Source organism: Bufo bufo, chromosome 2, assembly GCF_905171765.1.
Source record: "Bufo bufo chromosome 2, aBufBuf1.1, whole genome shotgun sequence".
In the NCBI taxonomy this organism is placed as follows: domain Eukaryota; kingdom Metazoa; phylum Chordata; class Amphibia; order Anura; family Bufonidae; genus Bufo; species Bufo bufo.
The window spans coordinates 350,133,797-350,160,196 of NC_053390.1; the positions used below are offsets into that span (position 1 = coordinate 350,133,797).

The 26,400-nt window shown below is 44.1% G+C and overlaps 1 protein-coding gene and 1 long non-coding RNA gene across 3 annotated transcripts in view; one reads left to right on the plus strand and one right to left on the minus strand.

Annotated features, from left to right (window-relative positions):
• The first annotated feature begins 9,046 nt into the window (after window positions 1-9,046).
• On the plus strand, window positions 9,047-25,816 carry LOC120989167. Its single transcript, XR_005776235.1, has 3 exons — window positions 9,047-9,059; window positions 13,359-13,365; window positions 25,676-25,816. It is a non-coding gene; the product is annotated as an uncharacterized LOC120989167 (long non-coding RNA).
• Window positions 25,755-26,400, minus strand: part of SMC5 (structural maintenance of chromosomes 5) — a 208,356-nt gene continuing 207,710 nt past the window's right edge. Inside the window, exon 25 of one of the 2 annotated variants that reach the window (XM_040417086.1) lies at window positions 25,755-25,948. In XM_040417086.1, coding sequence (XP_040273020.1) covers window positions 25,811-25,948 — 138 coding nt within the window. In that variant the 3' untranslated portion in view covers window positions 25,755-25,810. The remainder of the gene's footprint in view (window positions 25,949-26,400) is intronic. The other variant, XM_040417087.1, reaches the window with a different exon arrangement.

The window sequence follows — 26,400 nt, forward strand, 5'->3', positions numbered from 1 at the left end:
GGTATATTCCCTAGCCCAATGCTAAGAACCGCCAATTCTGGAGTCATTACCTCTGTAAATCCCGTAACCTCTTTTATTATTCCTGACACCGAGGCCCAGAAGCTGGTTAGGGCAGAACAGCTCCACCACATATGATACGGTGTGCCGATCTGTCCGCATCCCCTCCAACATAACGGTGAGTAGTCCAGATTGGTATGAGCTAACCTATTTGGGGTAAGGTACCATCTCATTTGGATTTTTCTATTCTGCTCGGCATGATTTATACATTTCGAGGACTTTATGGACCAAAATAAAGCGTCATTCCATTCCTCCAGCGTGAATTCCTTCTTCATTTCAGCCTCCCATTTGTGCATAAAGGGTTTCTTAGCTTCCCCACCTACTAAATGCAGGAAAGAGTACCAAAAAGAGAGACTGGAACGAAGGCGGCCATCCGCGCCAAGAATCCTACCCATTGGATCTCTCTCATTTGCTGTTGTATCTAAATGGATTGATGTAAGGAAATGGCGGATCTGCAGATACTGATAAAACACCGAGTTAGGCAAATTAAAGCTAGCGTGTAGAGATTCAAAGGTTCGTATAACAGACTTCTCAAACAGGCTTCCCACAGTTTAACCAGCTGTTAAGTTGGATCGTGGGGATATGGTACTCAATGACCGTTATAGGATACTGTTTCTTCTCTATAGAAACGGGAGTTCTACTTTTACAGCCATGAGCCCAAGCAAACAAAGAAGCTTGCATTGTGTCTAATGGCAAAGGGAAAATAAAAGGTTTTAGTAGATACGCTGCCAATAGTGATTTCAGCGATCCCCTTTTCACATACACCTCCTCAATCATCAACCATTTATGTGGCGATGACGGTGACCACCATTCCATTGACTGATCCATCAAATTAGCCATATAGTAACTGTAAAGATCAGGGACTCCCAGACCTCCCTTCCTAAGAGCCGGAAACAATACATTCTTACTGATCCTGGGATGAGAGCCTCCCCATATAAACCCCATCATGTCATCTTGCAATTGTTTAATATAAGTCCTAGGGATTTTCAACGGGATACATCTAAACATGTACAGGATCTTAGGGAGTACCATCATTTTTACTACATTAATTTTCGCTATCCATGAAAGTATCCCTTTGTTATATTTGGAGTAATCCTTTTGAAGATCCGCTCTCAACAATCTATGATTAAGCGAAATCATCCCTTGCAGTGAGCTGGATAACTCTATTCCCAAATATCTTATCGACTCAGATGCCCAATTGAAAGGATACTCAACACTGAGAACCGAATGTATGCTTTCAGGTATATTGATGGATAGTACATTAGTTTTACTAACATTCAGTTTGTAATAGGAAACGGAAGTATACTGATCCAGGATCTCTAGTGCAGCTGGTAATGAATTTACAGGATTGGTGAGCGTCAAAATGACGTCGTCTGCATACAATCCAATGCGGTGCGTGTGTTTCCCCACCGTGATCCCCGATATCCGCTCACAACCACGTATCTTCTCAGCCATTGGCTCCATTACCAGCGCGAATATCAGGGGTGACAGCGGGCACCCCTGTCTAGTCCCGTTTGTAATTGAGAAAGGGGCAGATAAAAAACCTGAAGCCAGGACGTTCGCACTGGGAGCTGTATAAAGCCCCAAAATAGCTTGAAGAAAATGACCCTCAAACCCAAACTTCCTGAGAGTCTGGTCCAGGAACCCCCAGTGTACTCTATCGAATGCTTTTTCAGCGTCTAGGGATACAAATACCGTGGGGGCCCTGGACCAACCCGCTATTTGGATCAGATCTATCATTTTTCTAGTGCCATCCCTGCATTGTCTCCTTGGCACAAAGCCTACCTGGTCCTGATTAATCAAAGCCGGCAACACACTGCTGAGGCGAGTGGCAAGAAGCTTAGCGAACAGCTTGAGATCAGCATTCAGTAGGGAGATTGGCCTGAAGTTTTCGGGAGCGTCTGGAGATTTCCCTGGTTTGGGCAGAGTGACTATGGTTGCTTTAAGCATTTCTGGAGGAATATTCCCCGTTACCAGAAATGAGTTATATAATTTAGTTAGGTAAGGGACTAAGGTTGTGTTAAACGTTTTGTAATATTCCACTGGAAAACCGTCAGGTCCAGGGGCCTTGTTAGACGGTGTGGCATTAATGATTTTTAATATCTCTTCTGGAGAAAATGGTTTGTTAAGATTACTGAGTTCATCAGCAGATACTTTAGGTAATTCTAGGGGATCTAGGTACTTAGATATTGACTCCTCAGATGGCTGTACTGTGTTACCATCTTTCCTTAGATTGTAAAGGGAAGAGTAATATGACGCAAAAGCGTCCGTTATTTCTTGTGGATGAGTGACCACTCTATCTTTATGTTTTAAGCTAGTTATCCTAGCCGCAGCTTTATGACTTTTCAGTCTGCGAGCCAAGAGCGCTCCTGCTCTGTCCCCAGCTTGATAATAGTTAGATTTTAATCTTTTCAGCCCTAATTCCTGGCGATAGAGAAGAATAGATCTCAATCCAGTTCTACACTCTTTAAGAGCCGTTAACGTAGTGATAGTGTTACACACTTTATGGCATTGTTCCGCAGTCTGCAAACGGATAAGAGCATCCTGTATTGCTTGGTTCCTACTTCTATTCATTTTTGCCGCCATCTGTAGCAGGACCCCTCTCATAAACGCCTTATGCGTAAGCCATAAAGTGTTGACACTGATGTCAGGGAGATCATTAAAAGCAAAAAATTCTTGCATAGTGTCTATGCTCTTTTTGACTCTATCTGGACATTTTAATAAATAGGTATTCAATCTCCACTGCGGTCTAGGTAGGGCAGGAACCCCATCCTCCACTTCAATACTGACCGGAGCGTGATCTGACCAGGTTGCTCCCCCAATGTCGGACCGTGCCACCCTGTGCAGGAGGCCTTTAGAGACTAGAATGTAATCTATGCGAGACTGGGAGAGGTGTGCTGTAGATAGAAACGTATAATCACGCTCATCACTGTGCTGGTAGCGCCAGATATCATGAAACGCAGACTCGTACAATGTAGATTGAAGCTCTGTACGCGTGCACCCACTTGCAGATTTAAAATCCAGCGTTGCATTTACCGGGATATTGAAGTCCCCTCCCATTATGACCTCCCCTTCCGCCATTTTCTCTACTTTATTGAACAGCCTCCTGCAGAAGGCCACTTGCCCGACATTAGGGGCATACACAGATACCAGGGTGAATGGTCTATTATCTAATGTACATAATAAAATGACATACCTCCCTGCTGAATCATTTACACATTTCTTTAGGGAGAAATTGATTGTAGCCTTTACCCCAATCAGTACCCCTGCTTTCCTTTTTTTCTTAGTATGTGAGTGAAATAAAACAGGAAAATTTTTATGCTTACATCTGAACGCGTCCCTGCTCAACAGGTGCGTTTCTTGCAATAATACAACATCACATTTAGCTTTGGAGACTTCTGACCAGAGTTGTGTGCGTCTGAATGGGGAGTTCAGACCACGCACATTGAGGGATAATACTTTCAGCCCCATGACTCATATATAAAATACCTTTGTGTCACATATCTCCTCAATGTCGCATGGGAACCCTCTGGAACCAACACACCCTGCACTTTAACCCCATACTTTATAGACATTGGTACCAACAAAAAAGAAAAACAAGAAAAAGGCAAAGGGAAATGAAAAAGAACATAAAACATTAATTGAAATGTGGTCAATAAGGCCTAACTGGCCTGACCAGATAAATGTAGGTCTATGGACCTATATAACAAGTCCTGTAGGGCAAGAGAACAAAATTAGCTCTCTGCTTCGGACTAACATTGAACAATGTGAACAGTCAATTTTCTACTCCTGTATGAAAAGACTCACAAATCAGGCAACGTCCCAGTCTGGAGGAATCCTGTCTGGACGCGAGGTAGGCTCCTTTGCTTTGGGATTACCTTCATTCATGATGCCCCATTCGCTCAAGCATTTAGCCGCTCCTTGTGGCGAATTGAAGATCTGTAGCTTGCCATCATAGGTGACCAGTAATTTCACCGGGAAACCCCAGCGGTACCTTATCTGATGCTGCCTTAGGACCGTGGTTATCGGGGCAAATTCCCTTCTTCTTGCGAGGGTAGCTGCAGAGAGATCTGCATAAACCGTGATGCCTTTAAAGTCCTCTGTCGGATTCGCCTCTTGTCTCAGGACTCTCAGGAATGCCTCCTTAACTGTGTAAAAATGAATCCTTGCTATAGTATCCCGCGGCAAGGATGGATCAAGCCCCTTGGGTTTGGGCACTCTATGTATGCGATCGATAATTAAATCCCTTTCAGAGGCATCAGGCAGTGCGGCTTTAATGAGCTGCTGCAGAAAGTGCTCCAACTCCTTTGCCTCCACAGATTCTGGGATTCCACGGATTCTGACGTTGTTCCGTCTATGTCTATCTTCTAGATCCTGGATCTTAGCCGTCAGCTTGGCTATGTCTTCCTCCATTGCCTCATGGGCATCTATCAATGTATTGTGGGAGGAGGCGAATTCGGCCATCTTAGTCTCCATGTGGGACGTGCGCTCCCCTATTTGCTGGATATCCACTCTGAGGTCCTTAAGCAGCCCCAACATGTCCTCCTTCATAGAGGAACGTAAGTTCTCTAGCATTGAACGCATGATGTCTGCTGTTAAATGTGAGGAGTCGAGGGCTTCTCTCTCCTTTCCCTGGATGTCAGTAGAGAGCGATGCAGACGGCACTGGAGTTCCCGCCTTAGAGATCGGCGTGCGGACCGGAGATGGCGTCTCGCTCTGCCCAGAATCAGCCGGAGTTACTTTCCCAAAGAATTCCGTTAGTTTGGCCGGAGCATTTCGCTTCTTTACCTTCCTCATGGCTAAGACAGAAAATCAGGCTATCTTTGGTGAGTTAAATGTCACAGAAGTAGTAGCTGTGAGCCGCTGGAGGAATGTTATGTCCGGAGCAGACGCGCTATGCGACCGGCGCCATCAGCAAGCAGGCCACGCCCCCCGTGTGTGGATCCTTTTATGTAGGAAAGACCAAAAGATCCTTAATGGAGCGGGTACAAGAACACCGCAACTCAATTAAAACAGGCAAGGGACGCAATCGCTTAATCGAGCACATACGGTGCCAACATGGAGGAGATGCGAGCGCCCTGCAATTTGCGGGTTTGGAGCATGTCCCCCCCATTATCTCAGGGAGGTGAAAGACACCGCACCCTGCTCCAGAAGGAAGCCCGGTTTATTATCAAAACCGATGCCACCGGTTGTTTAGGTTTAAATGAGCGCAATAACTTATCAGTGTTCATTGAATAGGATGCTTTATGCATGCGTCTTTTTTTCAAATGTATCATTTACCATAGGGAAATAGTAGTGTATATATATATATATATATATATATATATATATATATATATACACACACACACACACACACACACTGCTCTAAAAAATAAAGGGAACACAAAAATAACACATCCTAGATCTGAGTTAATTAAATATTCTTCTGAAATACTTTGTTCTTTACATAGTTGAATGTGCTGACAACAAAATCACACAAAAATTTAAAAATGGAAATCAAATTTTTCAACCCATGGAGGTCTGGATTTGGAGTCACACTCAAAATTAAAGTGGAAAAACACACTACAGGCTGATCCAACTTTGATGTAATGTCCTTAAAACAAGTCAAAATGAGGCTCAGTAGTGTGTGTGGCCTCCACGTGCCTGTATGACCTCCCTACAACGCCTGTGCATGCTCCTGATGAGGTGGCGGACGGTCTCCTGAGGGATCTCCTCCCAGACCTGGACTAAAGCATCTGCCAACTCCTGGACAGTCTGTGGTGCAACGTGACGTTGGTGGATAGAGCGAGGCATGATGTCCCAGATGTGCTCAATTGGATTCAGGTCTGGGGAACGGGCGGGCCAGTCCATAGCATCAATGCCTTCGTCTTGCAGGAACTGCTGACACACTTCAGCCACATGAGGTCTAGCATTGTCTTGCATTAGGAGGAACCCAGGGCCAACCGCACCAGCATATGGTCTCACAAGGGGTCTGAGGATCTCATCTCGGTACCTAATAGCAGTCAGGCTACCTCTGGTGAGCACATGGAGGGCTGTGCGGCCCTCCAAAGAAATGCCACCGCACACCATTACTGACCCAATGCCAAACGGGTCATGCTGGAGGATGTTGCAGGCAGCAGAACGTTCTCCACGGCGTCTCCAGACTCTGTCACATGTGCTCAGTGTGAACCTGCTTTCATCTGTGAAGAGCACAGGGCGCCAGTGGCGAATTTGCCAATCTTGGTGTTCTCTGGCAAATGCCAAACGTCCTGCATGGTGTTGGGCTGTAAGCACAACCCCCACCTGTGGACGTCGGGCCCGCATATCACCCTCATGGAGTCTGTTTCTGACCGTTTGAGCAGACACATGCACATTTGTGGCCTGCTGGAGGTCATTTTGCAGGGCTCTGGCAGTGCTCCTCCTGTTCCTCCTTGCACAAAGGCGGAGGTAGCGGTCCTGCTGCTGGGTTGTTGCCCTCCTACGGCCTCCTCCACGTCTCCTGATGTACTGGCCTGTCTCCTGGTAGCGCCTCCATGCTGGGATGTCGTGTTTCTTACAGCCGCGCAAAGCGCATGCGCGAGAAATGGAGAGGACTCGCGAGCTTAGTGTGCGTCCCGGCGACTGCGTATAGGTACAAGTTTGAGCGTTCTATGCGCATGCGCGGGACGCAACGGGATCTCGCGATCTAATGATGCAGACTGGCGCCTGCGCAATGGACGCCAATACCGGATCGCAGTGTGGAGTCTCGTGTTGTGGGTTTGTCCCTCTTTTAATTTTTCTAAATTGATATGTACTTTAACACAATTTAGCACAGCTGCACTTTATGAGGCAATTGGTAAATATTTGTGTATTTAACACAGATTTGGGCATGTGGTAAAGTTGGTTTTCCACTATGTATATACCATGTTGATATAATGATGATTCATGTACACCGATGTAATTTAATGATCTGTATAATCATGTTTTGTACTGATATTTGTGAAATATGTTTTAATGAGCAATTATGTAATTATAATGAGAACCACCTATTTAAATATGTTGAGAGCACTAGTTCATTAGCTTGACAAAGGCTCCATTGTGAGGGCTGAAATGCTGCATTGCACTGAATAAACATCACTGAATTTCCACAAGTCCGGAGTGCTGCCCGTTTTTCGTCATTTCTATTGGTGTTGTTCTGTGTCCAGGAACATTGGTGGATTTGCACCCGGCATCTTATAGAGTGCTGCTGATTGTTTTTGCTTTTTCTATATTGGATTTATCAGCTCAGCACCTTTTATTGAAATATGAATCAAGCTACAGGATGTGTATACCCGGACATCTTTTCCTATACACAGGAGGATGAGACACGTATCTTACAAGGTGCCATGAGGGATGTCGCCTTCCTATCAACTCCGTCAATACCAGATCTCAAGAAAAGGTATGAACTATACTCTAAAAGGTGCATTAATTTGGATTTGCATGTAATCACGCTTAGTGAATATCATCACGCACACCGGATTCCGAGGGGCATGCGGTCAATATTGAGACCTGATTTTTTTCCCAATAATCCGGATTTCTGTGCACGGTTTGCACAGATCTCAAATAAATATTCTCTGGACATTATCTTATTAAATGTTGAGTATCTACAAAAAGAGATTCACACTCTGAGAACAAGTCTGGAACAAACGGAAGGAGAGTTGAGAGCAGCTTTAACTCCAGAGGATGCAGAGAAATACTTTAGCAATTGCAATATATATTTGGAGAAACTGAAGCAAGATCTACAGTCCACAAAGAGAAAAAAATGGCAAAGGGACATGGAAGATTACACTACCGGATTTGTATATAGCTGGCAAGGGGGACAGAGGACTGTTAAAAAAGGCCTCAAGAGGATGGAACGACCCTCCCCTGGGAGCAAAAAAAACGGGACATTCCAATCGAAGGGCTGACCTTACAGTTCCAGAAATGGATAATCTTCCAGATATGACCACAGCATCTGGCGCTGACACCCCTACTGCAACTACCTCTTTTTTAGGTCTGGGTCCAGATCCCACCGGACCAGACGAGGTGGGAGGAGACAACAGAGGTGGCGTAAAAGCAGGGCAGATGAAACCGCAAAGAACCATGCGGAAGAGACAACTGTGGTAAATATATCATCTATTGTACTTACTCCTATACAATTGTCTGTTTTGGAGAAAGGACTTTCTTTTTGCCCATTTAGGAACATCGATTGGTTCCAATTAGAGCTTGATCTGTATAGATTTTTTAGAGCCATTAAGTTGAAGATCTGGTTCAATAAACAGTCCACTGAGGTTCCAGCAGCTGGGTCCAATAGCGGTTCAGAACTTACACTTAATGATGTACAACTTCACCTTAAAAGTGATTTCACACCTGTTGTTAATCATGTGGCCGTGGATACGTTTATTAATGCAGTTAGGTTAGATTTAGAGACCTTAAAAGCATCAGGGGTTGAAGGGATGTGTGTAAAGAGAAATATGAAAGCGGAGGAGACCAAAGCCCTGAAGGAACTCTCCACTAACCCTTGTCTGACCATTAAACCGGCAGACAAGGGTGGGGCTGTGGTGGTTATGAACACAACTGACTATGTGGATGAGATATATCGCCAGTTGAATGATGAAAACGTTTACCGTAGGCTTCCAGGTGACCCCAAGTTTGAATTTCTTAAGAAAATCCGTAGGATCCTGGATTCCGCTAGGGAGGAGGGTGTAATTGATGACAAGTTGCATTCTTTTCTCTATGTGGAACGGCCAAGAACTCCGGTAATATATGTACTACCAAAAATCCACAAGTCATTGGTTTCTCCACCCGGCCGGCCCATAGTATCGGGCATTGGTTCACCGTTTTCTCAGATTGCCATCTTTTTGGACAGGATACTGTCACCTTATGTTGTGAAAGCCAAGTCATACATAAGGGATACTACACACTTCCTTAATGAAATCAGCAATGTACAGCTCCCGGCACATGTCATTTTAGCATCATTTGATGTTGTGAGTCTGTACACATCCATCTCACATGTGAGGGGGGTGGATGCAGTCAGAAATTGTCTGGCTGATTCACCATACTCCATGGAATGTAGAGAGTTTCTGACCACGCTATTGGATATTGTGCTCACCTGTAACTATTTTTTGTTTCAGGATGAGTTCTTTATCCAATTGCGTGGTACCGCAATGGGCTCAAATGTGGCGCCCAATTACGCGAACATTTATATGGCCCATCTAGAGGAGATGTACGTCTATGTTAGCCACCACTTCAGACAAGTGCTGGGGTGGTGGCGTTACATAGACGACATCTTCCTGTTGTGGACAGGTTCCATTGAGGGGTTACATCAGTTTGGTGACTTCCTCAATGGGATTGACCCTGAGGTCAAATTCACATTGGTTTTTTCTGAAACCCATATCGAGTTCCTTGATGTGACAGTGTGTAGACGAGGAGACTCTCTACACACGGATCTTTTTACTAAAAAAACTGATAAAAACACATTGCTTCAATACAACAGTTGTCATCCCAGGAGCATGGTGAGATCATTACCCTATAGCCAGCTGCTTAGGGTCAGGAGGATAGTACAGGGTGAAGAAGATACCATTGATAGACTCACCACAATGGGTGAAAAATTTATCAAAAGGGGATACCCTAAGAAACTGATAGAACAACATAAGGTGAGGGCTATGCAACAGCCTAGGAAAACCCTCTTGGAAAAGGGGACGAATGAGGTAAAGGACACCAAACGTATCCCGTTTATAACCCGGTTCTCACCCCTGAGTGACAAAATCGGTAATATTTTGAAGGGACATTGGCCCATATTGGGCAGTAACTTCAGAAACATTCCCGAATTTGCCAACCCTCCAATGATGTCTTATAAACGTACACGTAATATTAAAGATCACCTTGTACGGGCTGATATCGGGACTAAAAAGATTGCATTCAGTACATACTTTGGTGCATCCAGGAAGGGTTGTTTTCCTTGTCATGGGTGTGTGAATTGCCCACTCATGTTAAGGGGTGCAAATTTCTGCACCCACAGACAGGAGAGGAGTATATGATTAAACATCACTTGACCTGTGACTCCTCCTATGTAGTATACTTGTTGGAGTGCCCCTGTCATCTCCTTTATGTAGGGGAGACTACATGGGATGTCAAGACAAGATTGAATCATCACAGGTACACCATTAGGAAGAAGAGACTAGATTTACCGGTGTCCAAACATTTCACGGAAGCATTACATACTGAAAAAGACCTGCACTTCAGGGTCATTGACCAGATCGCCATGCCACGACGGGGGGGTGACAGGTCAGTGATGCTGAAACAGCGGGAACTATATTGGATTTTCCAATTGCAAACCCTAAAACCCCGCGGACTCAATGTTGATTTTAGGGTGACTTAGCTGGGCGCCGGTGGGATACGTGTCTTCTATCTGAGAATGTGTGGGTTAGGATTGTGCTCTCTATTTATTTTCCCTTTTTTTGTCTTCCTTTTCTATAGATTATCATGATGGAGAATTTGATTTCAATTGAGAGGACAACGCCCAACATGGGATCCCCTTGCGATCACTGTATATGTCCTTTGAATGTATTTTTCACTTTCTGCACATATCTCTCCATTTATATATTTTCTCTTTTTCATGACTTAGGATCTGAGACCAATGAATTGCATGACATTCATGTCAGGAATTTTGCGGTGATGTTGGTGGGACAGAGGAGGTTAGGTGTGGTTGATGGATGTAGGAGCAGGTGACATGGGACACGAGAGTGCCCTGTCTACTGTTTCCCACAGGTGCATGCACCCAGAGATGGCTGCGTGTACCTGTGATAGACATTCTCCTCCACACCGTCCCCAATATGACCATAGGAGACGGGGATGTTGTTACGGGAGCCTGACTATGATATGGTCTAGGTTCCTTGTGACGCTGGTGATTGTGCACTGGATTCATCTGAGTGCATATTTCCAGGTACATCGCCTGTCCCCAGATGGCCACTGTTCCCGATTTCCGCATACAAATATCGTTACTATGGTCACATAGTGACGACAACATTGATCTCCGCCCCCCATGGTCACTTAGTGACGACAGCATTGGTCTCCGCCCCTCGGTACATGCGCAGCAGTGTGATACTGCTGGGATGTCGTGTTTCTTACAGCCGCGCAAAGCGCATGCGCGAGAAATGGAGAGGACTCGCGAGCTTAGTGTGCGTCCCGGCGACTGCGTATAGGTACGAGTTTGAGCGTTCTATGCGCATGCGCGGGACGCAACGGGATCTCGCGATCTAATGATGCAGACTGGCGCCTGCGCAATGGACGCCAGGGGACGCCAATACCGGATCGCAGTGTGGAGTCTCGTGTTGTGGGTTTGTCCCTCTTTTAATTTTTCTAAATTGATATGTACTTTAACACAATTTAGCACAGCTGCACTTTATGAGGCAATTGGTAAATATTTGTGTATTTAACACAGATTTGGGCATGTGGTAAAGTTGGTTTTCCACTATGTATATACCATGTTGATATAATGATGATTCATGTACACCGATGTAATTTAATGATCTGTATAATCATGTTTTGTACTGATATTTGTGAAATATGTTTTAATGAGCAATTATGTAATTATAATGAGAACCACCTATTTAAATATGTTGAGAGCACTAGTTCATTAGCTTGACAAAGGCTCCATTGTGAGGGCTGAAATGCTGCATTGCACTGAATAAACATCACTGAATTTCCACAAGTCCGGAGTGCTGCCCGTTTTTCGTCATTTCTATACACATACATACACACACATATATACACACACACATTTTTTGTATTCAGCTTACCTTCTGAGGGTTTAGATACCATCTTGGGTATGCATATTAACTTTGTGTCACCTATGTTTTCATTGTTTTTAAATCTTGCACTAATGTATCTATGCACCTGTGTCTCATGAGTGCGCTGCTGGTGTGGCGTCAAGGGTCATTGAGTGATGGGTCGGTTGAACCCTCCCCCATATGACGTTATAGGTCAGCGCACGCACGATTCTCAGAGTGGATCAAACAGCCGGAGGAAGCGGTCGCACTGTGAAACGGCCGTCGCTGTAAACTGATACTCCATGTGAGTCTGCCCCTGGAATATACTCTGCACAACAAATAAAGAAACGTGAACACGGATGGTGAGTGCGATTTATCTTTTCATTTCGCTTCTCATTGTCCTATACTTGTCTGTGAAAATCAGGACATGGCCCCATTGTAGTCTATGGGTCCGCAAAAATACTGAATGCTATCCGTTTTTTACGGACATGCTGAACTGTCTGCAAAAAAATGGATACGCATTTTTGCGGACAGCATACAGCAGTCTTAATGAGGCCTAAGGGTCCATTCACACATCCGTAAATGTTCTGCGGATCCGCAAAACACGGACACTGGCAATGTGCATTCCGCAATTTGCGGACTGCACATTGCTGTCACTATAATAGAAAATGCCTAATCTTGTCCGCAATTGCGGACAAGAATAGGACATGTTCAATTTTTTTTGCGGAAACGGAAGTACGGATGCGGAAGTGCGGATCCACAAATGCAGACAGCACATTCCGGCCCCATTGAAAATTAATGGATGCTAATACACATAGTTTGGTGCCCTTTTTGTTATTAGTCCTATGGACAATATGTCTCTATGTCATCCTTGTATGTATTGTGGAAAAACGTGTATTTACACTGTAAAATGTTTAATAAAAATGAGCTGATTTAAAAAAAAAAAGAAAATTAATGGATGCGGACCCATTTTGCGGACGTGTGAATGGACCCTAAAAGATATCCCTCAAAATGAAAATATATTAAAGTTAGGCAAAAAGCATAGATGTGGTAGGCAATAACAAGTGCTCGGCAGCACCAAATCACAAACCATATGTCCTACCACAATCCGCGGGGTTCCAGGGCACATCCATGAATCCCCGAGGGAAAGCAAAAAGCATCTATCCCTGGGCTAGACGATGATGTGGTACCGAAGGACAGGGTGGGCAAAGAACTGTCCCTGATATTGCCCTACAGGGGGGTGCTATTCTGGCCCTGATGGCCTAACCACAGACCACCCGCCCTGATAAGAGCGACCCCGTCCGACACTTACCCTATATAAAAACGGCCCTAGTAAGCCCCTAGCCCCCTGACTTCATATATCGCACCCCTCTGTGTATCACACCTATCAATAGAATACCTATACCAGTCCTTAAAAGGACTTTTGTGGCCCTATTAGCTAGCGTTTGGTGTCCCCAACAGCCTGTCCCTGCTCCACACAGCAACCTCTCCCAACACTGGCAAAAGACTGAATGTAAAATGGCGACCAGATCAGGTTTATTAATAGGGTAGGGGGGGTGTCCATGTGCTGAAACGTCTCAATTGGCTGTCCTGTACCACCTGATGGATGTGTCATGGGTCAAAGTTCTTCACAATGTAAAAGAATATGGTGGGCGCGAATATCGCCAAATGTTTGCATGTTCGGCGAATCGCGAACACGCAAAGTTTGCCGCGAAACGACTGCCGGCGAAACGCAAGGCCATCTCTAACGTTGAATACAATGGCACTGGTTTTGTTGAACCACTGCCCCATTTAAAACTTTACATCCGGAGATGGGGGGGCTTAGGACCACTGTTCTAGTAATTGGTGGGGGTCCCAATCATATTTAAAGAGGACCTTTCACTAGAATAAAAAATCTAAACTAAGCATACAGACATGGAGAGCGGCGCCCAGGGATCTCCCTGCACTTACTATTATCCCTGGGCGCCGCTCCGTTCTCCCAGTATAGGCTCCGGTATCTTCATATGTTCGGTTCAACTGGGTGGAGCCTGCCGGCATCTCCTTCTCCCAGGCTGTAGCGCTGGCCAATCGCAGCGCTCAGCTCATAGCCTGAGAGAAAAAAAAACTCTCAGGCTATTAGCTGAGCGCTGCGATTGGCCAGCGCTACAGCCTGGGAGAAGGAGACGCCGGCAGGCTCCACCCAGCTGAACCGAACATGGAGCGGCGCCAGGGATAATAGTAAGTGCAGGGAGATCCCTGGGTGCCGCTCTCCGTGTCTGTATGCTTAGTTTACATGTTTTATTCTAGTGAAAGGTCCTCTTTAAGGGTGTATTAGACACAGAGATCAGGCAGACGATTGTCAGGAGGAAAGCATTCCCTCCCGGCAATCTCCTGCTCGCTAGTGGAGAGACTGCTGCTATTACATGCAGTGATGTCCTCCAGAACATGGGGAGGAGCGATCACTATGCCATCACTTGTCCCCGTGCTGCCTTAGTGCTTTGCAGACGGCAGATCGTAATTAGACAGCATTAAACAGAGAACAGAAAATCCTCTCCAACTTACAAAAGGATGAAACAATTACCATCAAACCCTCGGACAAAGGGGGCAATATCATTATCATGGATACAGAGGACTACTGCAAGATGTGCCTACAACTTCTGAAAGAAAAACAGACCTACGGCACACTAACATGCAACCCAACAGCTTCCTTCCTATCCGAGCTAAGGGACATCCTAACAGAGGCGAAAATGAATAAGATCATCTCAGAGACTGAACTGGATTTTCTATACCCCAAATTCCCCGTGACTGCAACTTTTTATGGTCTCCCAAAGATACACAAAGGGACAAATCCCTTAAAAGGACGACCAATAGTATCGGGGGTGGGGAGTATATGTCAAAACATAGGCAAATATGTCGACCAGATCCTCTTACCCTTTGTCATCTCCCTACCCTCGTACACACGAGATAGTATGGACCTGCTCAAAAGAATAGATGGCATCACATTAGATCAGCAATCCTTCTTAGCCAGCATAGACGTAGAGGCCCTGTACTCATCCATACCTCATGAGGCAGGCCTCAGAGCAGTGGAATACTACCTCAGTATGAGAGGCCAACAGTTCAGAGAACATAATCAGTTTGTCCTTAAACTCCTTCATTTTATCTTGACACATAATTTTTTTGTCTTTGATGGCAAATGGTACCACCAGCTCAGGGGCACCGCGATGGGTTGCTCTTGTGCACCATCCTAAGCAAATCTGCTCCTGGGCTGGTGGGAGACCAACAACGTGTTCAGCGAGGCGATGTCATCATGGACCGGGCCCATCGCACTGTGGGCCCGGTACATTGATGACATATTCATCATCTGGAACGCATCCATACCAGCGTTCAACACGTTTGTCGGTAAACTAAATGTGAACAAGCTGGGACTACATTTCACACATGAGACAAACGAGAATAGCCTACCGTTCCTTGATATACTGATCCAGAGAAATGTATCAGACGAGCTGGCTACCACAATATATCGGAAACCAACAGCAACAAACTCCGTATTACATTTGAGCAGCAGCCACCCCCTACCTCTCAAGAAGGGAATACCGAGGGGACAGTATTTGCGTATAAGACGCAACTGCTCGAATAAAACGGAGTTTGTAAAACAAGCTGGGATTCTAAGGACTAGATTCCTCTCCAGAGGATACCCAGACTCAGTTCTGAGGGCAGCATATCAACAAGCTTTAACATCATCACGAACCGAACTTCTGGTACCTAGAAAGAAAGCCCCAGATACTGCACAAAGGATCAGGGTAATCGGTACCTTTGATGAGGCGGCCAGAGACGTAAGAAACATTTTGCAAAAACACTGGCCCATACTGATGATGGACCCAGACATCAAAGAAAAGATCTTTGATTACCCTCAAATTACTTTCAGGAGGGGTAACAGCCTTAGAGACCTATTGGTACACAGCCACCATAAACCAACTGGAAAAGGAACCTGGCTAGACAGAAAACCACAAGGGTGTTTCAGGTGCAGTGGATGTATAGCCTGTAGTACAATACAAACAGGCAAAGAATTTGTCAGTGTTAATCTCCAAAAATCCTTCAAAATTAAGGACTTTATAAACTGCCGTACCAGGGGGGTCATCTACAAAATCACCTGCGAATGTCCCTTGGAATATATAGGTAAAACAAAGCGAGAACTGCGGAGACGAATTGGCGAGCACCTGGGGGACATCGCCAATAGAAAAGATACGGCCGTAGCACGCCATATACACGAATACCACCAGGGCAACCCATGGAGTATTACAGCCATGGGTATCGAGGTAGTCACCCCCCCCCCCCCCTACGAGGAGGGGACTGGGACCGCATGCTTCTACAACATGAAGCACGCTGGATCCACACGCTACGTACGACAGCCCCCCAAGGCCTAAACGAGCAACTTTGTTTTGGCTGCTTCATCTGACGAGCCAAGTTACTCATATATCCCAACATGATTGGGACCGTCTGCCTCTAATAGACAGAAGAACTACACAGCTATCACAATAGCGAATGTCAAGAGATAGATGTAACACAACAACACACCCTCTGGCATTCATCCTCTCAACCAGACTGTACCTATCCATCAAATGACAAATAGTACTTATGTTATTTACATAACTACGGGATTTAGAAGTGTATTCCCAATATGGCACCCCTCATGAGATTTATCATACAGAATAAACTTTGTTGTGAGACGCTCCACTTAAATCCACTACTGGATTCTAACTTCTCATAAGTGCATTCTTTCAGACAAAAGTTCCTATGCATTATGGGTTGCTCTCTATGCATCCGTGTTTGTCCAGTACCGACCAGAATACTCCTACTTTTATCCTACTGCATGAAATGTCACATTAATACACACCGCATTTGCTATAGACGGTGTCATTAATATGTTTGCCACACTAAGTCCCGGTAACTAGGCAACAAAGTAAACAATGGCTGTGGGTCAATATATGTCCCGGGCTAACGACACAACCCTCAGCCCTATGTTAAGACGCCTCCCCATTGGATTACGTCATTATACTAAACATCACGCTGACTATCTTCGGTGTGAATATGCGCATGCGCGGTTGCATCGGCTGCCCCGCTGACGTCACCGCGCTGCGCTCCAAGCCTCCTTCTGAGGCAGAACAGTGCCTTCCCACTGCACTGACAGCGCATGCGCGAGCGCGTCGGCGGCCCCGCTGACGTCATCGCGCTGCGCTTCAGGCCTCGTTCGGAGACCACAAGATGTTCAAATAGGAGCGGGCGATTCCCTGGGAGCAGGCTTCATCACAGCCTCTGGACACGCCGCTGAGCTCCACACGAGGGATCGGGCCATCATCAAGCGACCCCTTCCATCTTGTCTCTACATCATTAGGCAAGTACCCAGCCCTGATACAGGAGTGGAGCCCCGATAGTAGGCTGCCACTTTGAAGTATCAATTGTGTCATTATCATAACTATAGTGATGTATGTGTTGACTAACTAAAGATATAAACACGATACGTCACCATATCATATTGCCCCCCTGTGTGTGCCTAAATTCCCCTGATGAGTTCCGAAATACGAAATATGCGTGTAGGGACTAGCTACACTAGGGCACAATAGGGCCAAGTAGCGAAAGGGCCAGGTTCCAGACGGGGTCGTTCTTATCAGAACGGGTGCTCCGTAAATAGGACGCTAGGGCCGTGATAGTACTTATATCTTAGGGCTGTCTAGGCACCTTTCAACCCAATCTCATCCCCTCCGGCCCCCCATTCGCTCTCTTTTTTTCCACAGCATACCTGCTTGCGCTGGACATCACCTAAGACCAGAGGTCCGTGGCTGAAAGGGTAAGACCACCGGTTACTCTGGGTGCCGCCGTGCACTTATTTACTGTGAATGTAAAAGTGCCGCCGTGCACCAAGTATATATTTTGTATCCCTTGTGCTATCATACACTCTCCTTGTATCGAAGCATCACATGTAGGGACATATTCTACCCTAAATAATTAAAAGTTAAGTTTTAACTCAAATCACCATTCCTACTTCTTTCATATAAATTTCTAATCATACTGGTGATCAAGTCATCAACATAGTATATAGCTCCCCTTAGCTAGACAGCATGATCGCCACAGCAAATCCTGATCTGAATTGCCCGATGAACGAGCGTTTGTTCGTTCATTGGGCAATCGGTGGCAGTATTACACTGCAAGATGATCGCTAACAAGCGTTCATATGAACGCTCGTTAGCAATCATCAGGCGGAAAATCTCCCAATATAATACATCCTTTACCTCCTATCTTGTGTATAGGTGATAAATTCTAATTGTGGCAAAAAACTGTAGGCCAATAGTAGACTCAAATGCCATTTTTAATCTTGGATGAAGATCTCCACAGTTGAAAATCCCATCTATTAACTATAGAAACTCTGTATAATACATGCCACTGCAGTAGAGAAAATCTCCTGTAGTTTAACACTCGCCCTCCAGATAACACAGGATACAAAATGTATGATAGGATAAGGTTATTATTAACCAATTTGGTCTAGCCCTTCTTGATGTAAATATTAAAATACCTGCAAAGTAATTACCATATGTATTTCATATTTTTACATTGTATGTAACAAAAACTATAATACATGAATAATTGTTATTGGGAAAGAGACTATATTACATTCACTTTCAATTAAATTATTTTTATAACAGTTCTGTAAATTATCATTTTACGGCTGAGACTAAAAATCTGGTGCTGTGAAAAATGTCATTCCTATATGGAGAACAGCAGCATTACAGAAACAATATTCATTAACATTGTGCTGTTAAGGAAAATTACAGCATGTTAAAGTCTAGGCACCATCACATAATAAATGATGGTTTAGGCATGACTTTGCATACATATTGCCCCATCCATCACATAAGTCTCCCTATCTAAAGGGATGCTTTCACCCGATGATCGGCAGCACCTTTACATGGGCAGATTATCAGGAACGGGCGCTCTTATACCCGTTCCTGATAATTGGCCTGTGTAAATGGACCTTTACATGGGTCAACTGAGCAGACAAATATCAGAAACAAATATTTACCTGCTGATCAGAGGCAAAAGCTACATTTTTACTTGAAGCAATCACCTCCACTGTAGAGAGACTAATGGTCGAACCACACCAAAAAGAATCACTGTTTTTGGGCAGCAGAACATTGTTTACAAAGGAAGATCTGCTGTCCAGAAAAGGGGAAATACACTTACCAGTAATTGGGTTTCTAGGAGTCCCTCATGACAGCACCACTGGAGGTTGCCCTACTGACCTTGGAACAGGAAACCGGTTAAAAGCTCCTTCCACATTCCAGTGTTGACCAGATTACTACACCAGGAAGAATGCAACTGACTTATTAAAACCAATAGGAAACTTCATATGCTAAATTCTCATAGTAGTTAATAAGGGAGGGAATGTAAAGGTGCTGTCAGGAGATCAAATGATTAGTAAATGTAATTTCTCTTTTCCAGTTCATTCCTCATGACAACACCAATGGAGAAATACCAGATTACAACGCTTTAGGGTGGGGTCAAAGCCAAAATATGTCCCAGGTAAAGCTCCGACTAGACAGAATATCCTGACTGTAATATCTGGGCAGGATGCCGGAACCAACTGTTCAAGATTTTTAGCTATTCAAGAACTGCTCCTCAAATGTAAGAAATAACTATGAGGACCACAACTGATCTCATTCTGAAAGGAAGGTAAGCTCTGATTTAAAGATAGTACGTCATCTAGACTACACACCTGGGTTTGGTTTAAGAAAACCAACCATAGGTAAGCAGAACTGAAATGTCTGTATTGTAAAAATACCTATTTAGGGTCAATGCTGATAACTATAGATCCCGACAACTTGGAACAAGTATTTGATGAAGATCTTCATCTTTATATCTGGGCCAACCACTGGAACTAGAGATCTTCATTTGAACTCCTGATCACAAGACATACATCTGCCTAAAATCTCATATACTTAGCGACATGTATAAGTATTTTAAGATACTAATGAGCAGGAGTAGAGGCCTCTGTATTTGATTCTGGACAGGAGAGATGGCCAGCACAGGATAACGTTGTCACAGTTTCCTAATGGACTAGTTTATATGATAAGTACTACCGAGAAAGGAGAGGAGACTGCTCCAAACTCATCTAGTGATTTATATATGCAAAAGAAGAACTGTATACCCAATACATCTTAAATCATATGCTAATGACATAGTTGACCTGTGCTCACCTAAACTGAAAGCACCATAATCCACTTGTGCTTATCGGAGCAGTTAAACAAAATGCTACAGAAGACCTACAGTCGTGGCCAAAAGTTTTGAGAATGACAAATATTGGAAATTGGAAAAGTTGCTGCTTAAGTTTTTATAATAGCAATTTGCATATACTCCAGAATGTTATGAAGAGTGATCAGATGAATTGCATAGTCCTTCTTTGCCATGAAAATGAACTTAATTCCCAAAAAAACTTTCCATTGCTGTCATTAAAAGGACCTGCTGAGATCATTTCAGCAATCGTCTTGTTAACTCAGGTGAGAATGTTGACGAGCACAAGGCTGGAGATTATTTCAGGCTGATTGGGTTAAAATGGCAGACTTGACATGTTAAAAGGAGGGTGATGCTTGAAATCATTGTTCTTCCATTGTTAACCATGGTGACCTGCAAAGAAACGCGTGCAGTCATCATTACGTTGCATAAAAATGGCTTCACAGGCAAGGATATTGTGGCTACTAAGATTGCACCTCAATCAACAATTTATAGGATCATCAAGAACTTCAAGGAAAGGTTCAATTCTTGTTAAGAAGGCTTCAGGGCGTCCAAGAAAGTCCAGCAAGCGCCAGGATCGTCTCCTAAAGAGGATTCAGCTGCGGGATCGGAGTGCCACCAGTGCAGAGCTTGCTCAGGAATGGCAGCAGGCAGGTGTGAGCGCATCTGCACGCACAGTGAGAAGACTTTTGGAAGATGGCCTGGTGTCAAAAAGGGCAGCAAAGAAGCCACTTCTCTCCAAAAAAAACATCAGGGACAGATTGATCTTCTGCAGAAAGTTTGGTGAATGGACTGCTGAGGACTGGGGCAAAGTCATATTCTCCGATGAAGCCTCTTTACGATTGTTTGGGGAATCTGGAAAAAGGCTTGTCCGGAGAAGAAAAGGTGAGCGCTACCATCAGTCCTGTGTCATGCCAACAGTAAAGCATCCTGAGACCATTCATGTGTGGGGTTGCTTCTCATCCAAGGGAGTGGGCTCACTCACAATTTTGCCCACAAACACAGCCATGAATAAAGAATGGTACCAAAACACCCTCCAAAAGCAACTTCTTCCAACAATAGTTTGGTGAAGAACAATGCATTTTCCAGCACGATGGAGCACCGTGCCATAAGGCAAAAGTGATAACTAAGTGGCTCGGGGACCAAAACGTTGACATTTTGGGTCCATGGCCTGGAAACTCCCCAGATCTTAATCCCATTGAGAACTTGTGGTCAATCCTCAAGAGGCAAGTGGACAAACAAAAACCCACTAATTCGGACAAACTCCAAGAAGTGATTATGAAAGAATGGGTTGCTATCAGTCAGGAATTGGCCCAGAAGTTGATTGAGAGCATGTCCAGTCGAATTGCAGAGGTCCTGAAAAAGAAGGGCCAACACTGCAAATACTGACTCTTTGCATAACTGTCATGTAATAGTTGATAAAAGCCTTTGAAATGTATGAAGTGCGTGTAATTATATTTTGCTACATCACAGAAACAACTGAAACAAAGATCTAAAAGCAGTTTAGCAGCAAACTTTGTGAAAACTAATATTTGTGTCATTCTCAAAACTTTTGGCCACAACTGTATAGCCAACCATGGCACATGCACTACAACAAATGTAACTTCTCTATGAAGATGTGCACATCGTACTATGGAGGCTTTGCTTTGGGAACAGCACAAGTAAAACCAGTACCATAGAAGGTCATTCATGATTAGTTAATGACATGATATAAACATTATTTGGCCAAACTAAGTGCTCTATACAGCAGCAATTAAACGTTTTATCTAATGCGAGCACTGACAGTAACGTTACTTACAATATATTATCTTAGGAAGCAGTATATTGGAACAGTGTATATAAATACTGCAGTGATCACTAATACTGCTTCAAATTGTAAACCCCTGCTTCATGCAAAAATGTTTCCATCTAAAACAGTTTTTTCATTTAACAGTACGTCATTAGCAATACACACGTCAAAGCAATGAACATAACTTCATAACACAAGGGCCTGCGTTACTGACAGACATCCCTGGATTTGGATCATGCCTTCAGGAACTGATTTCTTTCCGATTCTAACAAGAAAAGTAACAGATAGACAGATTTCTGTCATAACGCTTACAGAACGTTACAGAGTGTAAGGCTACTTTCACACCTGCATTAGGTGCGGATCCATCTGGTATCTGCACAGACGGATCTGCACCTATAATGCAAACGCTTGTATCCGTTCAGAACGGATCCGTTTGCATTACCATGAACAAAAATTTTATTTTATTTTTTTATTCATGATAATGCAAATGGCTCCGTTTTGTCTTACACTGAAAGTCAATGGGAAGCGGATCCGTTTTTAATTGCACCATATTGTGTCAGGGAAAACGGATCCGTCACCATTGACTTACATTGTAAGTCAGGACGGATCCGTTTGGCTCAGTTTCGTCAGACGGACATCAAAACGCTGCAAGCAGCGTTTTGGTGTCCGCCTCCAGAGCGGAATGGAGGCTGAACGGAGGCAAACTGATGCATTCTGAATGGATCCTTATCCATTCAGAATGCATTGGGGCTAAACTGATCCGTTTTGGGCCGCTTGTGAGAGCCCTGAAACGGATCTCACAAGCGGACTCAGAAACGCCAGTGTGAAAGTAGCCTAACATGTTATTACCAGCATAACTGCTGATTTAATATGATATATTGACTACATAGCCAGGTTGAGTTACCAGGTATGGGTATGACGCCAAGCCACTGGTCATCAATATTGAGCTAACAGCGAGCTGCACTACTCACTCATTGTAGGGGTCAGAAGCAAGTCAGGGGACCTCCATCTCAGGAGGTGCTGGCATCTCAAGGAGAGGATAACGTGACCCCACCCAATCGAACCAAGGCTGACCGAGAACCCACCTGTAAGCCAAGCTCAAAGGCATGAAGCAGCCAGGTGGGTTCTAGGGACTACTAGGGGACCTCTGCCCAGTAACTGGAAGGACAGGCCATGTGGCTGGAAGCCAAGTCTAACCTCAGAGGTAATGAGGAATCAGGCCAAGCGCAGAGACACGAGGCCATAAAATATAATACAAACAACTGGTTCTGAGACCAAGCAGGTGATACGAATATCTCCTGAACCGCACAATTAGTGGGGCAAGGTTAGTTTCTTACCTTATTCCTCTCAAGACAGAAGAAAACAGAACCGGTTTTGGGTCTTTAATGTCATTCTATAATTTGGAATTTTCTTTAATATTCCAAAAGAAAAGCAAAATAACATCTATGATAACAAAATGACACCAATTTTAAAATCAACTTTCTATTTGGTTTCTCTACTCTCTCTTAATTAGGGTCTTGATATCTTACAAATATCTGAACACAGCATCCCAAAGTTTTGCTCATTAGCCTCATCTACCTTCATGGTAACCCTAATTGCCTTTAGTAGCATGTCGGTATCCTCTGCAGGAAACAGATGTTTTCCTGTGGGTTCATCCTTAGAAGAGGAAATAGAGTCCCAAAAATCTCACCTTCATCCGTTACATTTGAGGACTAACTGTCCGAGATATTAGCAGAGACAGATAACTTACCAGAGAATATACTAGGAAGATTTTAAGATTTTTTCCTCCTCCATCACTTTCTCCATGCAATGCTGACACAAGTGCTTTTCATAAATAGGAGTAATCTTCCTTTTACATACTGAACACTCTTGTAGTCTTAGTAGTGGCCCACCTAGGGGAATCTTTAGCTCGGTACAATACAAATCAATTCTTATTACCCCCTCCAGGGACTACTGATTTTACATCATAGCTCTCATGGGCTTCAGCGTGCTCTTCTCTTCAAAAAGCATGGTTCCAAGAAGAAAAGACCAATCAACCGTCATTCACAAACTGGCTGGGTTCGAGCAGGATGTGGCAATTAAATGAGGAGATCAAAAAGCCCCTTGCTAGCTTCTGCATGCAGCCCCAAAAGTTGCAGACAAAATCACTTCTGGGTCATCAAATCTCCACAGTGCTAGAGGATGACCCACTTCCGTCCAGGGCAGCGCCGCAATTCTGGTAACGGTGCACCACTACCAGGATATATCTGGCCCTTCCACTTGCCACTCCTCTCTCCCACACCACCACTCTCCTTACTGCCCACGGCTGTGCCTGCCTCCTTCCGCCTGCTTTGGCTGGTGCAAGCTCCAATAAGACACACATGCTTCCATGCTCCTAAAGGGCCAGCGCATATATGAGCTAATCAGTTCCCAGCCTATGACATGTTACCCAGATGTATATGTGGCTCCTTCCCCTATGGCAAGAGGTTCCTAGCTTGCCAAGTTCCTGCAAAGGTGTGCTTATTATGTATAGTGACCTTAGCTTGACCTCTGACTATGCTTCTGCCTGACCCTTTGGTTACACACACCAGTGTCTCTTAAACCACCCAAGTCAGCAGCCTCTGAATGGAGATTACTCTTAAAGGTAGTGGCTTGGTGGCCATTTGTGGAGAATTCCAAACCCCCATATGGGTGTGAAAGGATGAATAGCAGGGGACCAGTTCGACAATGCCCTTAGGAGTAGCTCCAAGTCAAATCTGTTCAGTGCCACTGTGTGTCTAAATCCACTGTGTTAGTTAATCATGCTTGCCTACCATGTGCACGAGGCCTTATTGTGTGACATCAAACTTTCATAAAGGCATTTTATTTCTATTTCGCTCAAGATATTTAAGTTCTGCTGTGAAAAAAATCTGCAGTGAAACAGATGCTCTGTAACAAAGCATTTTTTATTTTAAAATAAATACACTTACATATTTTCAGTTTATGAGTTTGGCAAAAATAGGTTTATTATTTAGTGAATAGTTAAAAGTGGTTCTCCCGAGCTTTACCTAAATTCTCTTTTTCAGCTAACCTGTGAAAGGAAGAGAATTTCAGCACTATTTAGCCTTCTGCAGTGCCGATGCTGCCATCTTGGCTGTGATCATGTGACCGCCCGACTAGCTGCGGGCTCTTCCGCTGAGGTCCCGACCAGATGTGCTCCTGTGTCTTCCTGCTCAGCTGCTTAATTTACATGCAGCTAAAGAGGAAGAAACAGGAGCACAAGGAAAAAGGAAGTGCTGCGCAAATTCTCTTCCTTTCACAGGAATTAAGGTAAACCCCCAGACAACCCTTTTAATTCTCAGAAACTTCAACAAGAAGATACAAAATAAGGATACTCTCTATCAAAAACGTCCTGTATACCAAAATTTAATAAACATGAAAAAAATTAATCAGGAGGATATGTAGAGCCCTATAGGATTATGTCAAACAATACCCATTTAAAGGGCCCCCTCTCCACTTTCCAGCATCTACCTTCTGAAGGTGTTGTGACCAAGTGCCTCAGAAAACATGGAGGACTAATCCGGGAAATTTGTTTGGAAAGACACTTAGGGAGCTTTTACACAACTGTATCTGTTTTGTGGTATGCAAACTGCGGATCCATAAATCACAGATACCGGCTGTGTGCAATCTGCAAATCACCATATCCTGCCCTTTTTAAGAAATGCCTATTGTCCGCAAAACAGACAAGAATAGGACATGTTCTATTTTTTTGTGGGGCCACGGAACAGACATATGGAAGTGGACTGAACACTGGGTGCTGCCCCCTTAGGGGTTAGGCCACTTGTTAGTGGCATGGCAGTTGGAAATTTGAGAATGAGCCAATAGAGGAAGGAGACGCTGCAGGGGTTGAGGTATTAGCAAGAAAATTTACTTTAAGGTGGAACCCTCTAATTTTAATGTTTGCATGGAAGACTATAGATAAAAGTGAAGACATTTACTGAGCGACAGCAGCTACTCTTCGACGTCTTCTATGAAAAGCTTTCAAATTCCATTTTGTGGGTTCTAGCATATATGGACCATTGTAGACGAACAAGACAGTCATTTTGTCAGCATATGTTAGGTTCTGGAGCAGCTGCAGGTGAAAAGAAAAAAAGATGAAGACTCATTACATTACTTAAGCAATATTCTACCTAAAGGGGTTGTCTCACTTCAGCAAATTACATTTATCATGTAGACAAAGTTACTACAAGACACTTACTAATTTTGATTCTCCATATCACCTCCTTTGGTGGCTAGATTCATTTTTCCATTGCATTATACAGGTGAAACGCGAAAATTTTGAATATAGTGCAAAAGTTCATTCATTTCAGTAATGCAAATTAAAAAGGAATGGCATTAATGCAGCTTAAAATTTTAATATTGTGAAAAGGTACAATATTCTAGGCTCAAAGTGTCACACTCTAGTCAGCTAAATAATCCATACCCCCTGTGCAAAGGGGACCTCAAAATTGTGACTTTGGGGTTTCAAAATCATCCAAATTATAACAAATAAAGGCTTGAAATATTTCGCTTTGCATGTAATGA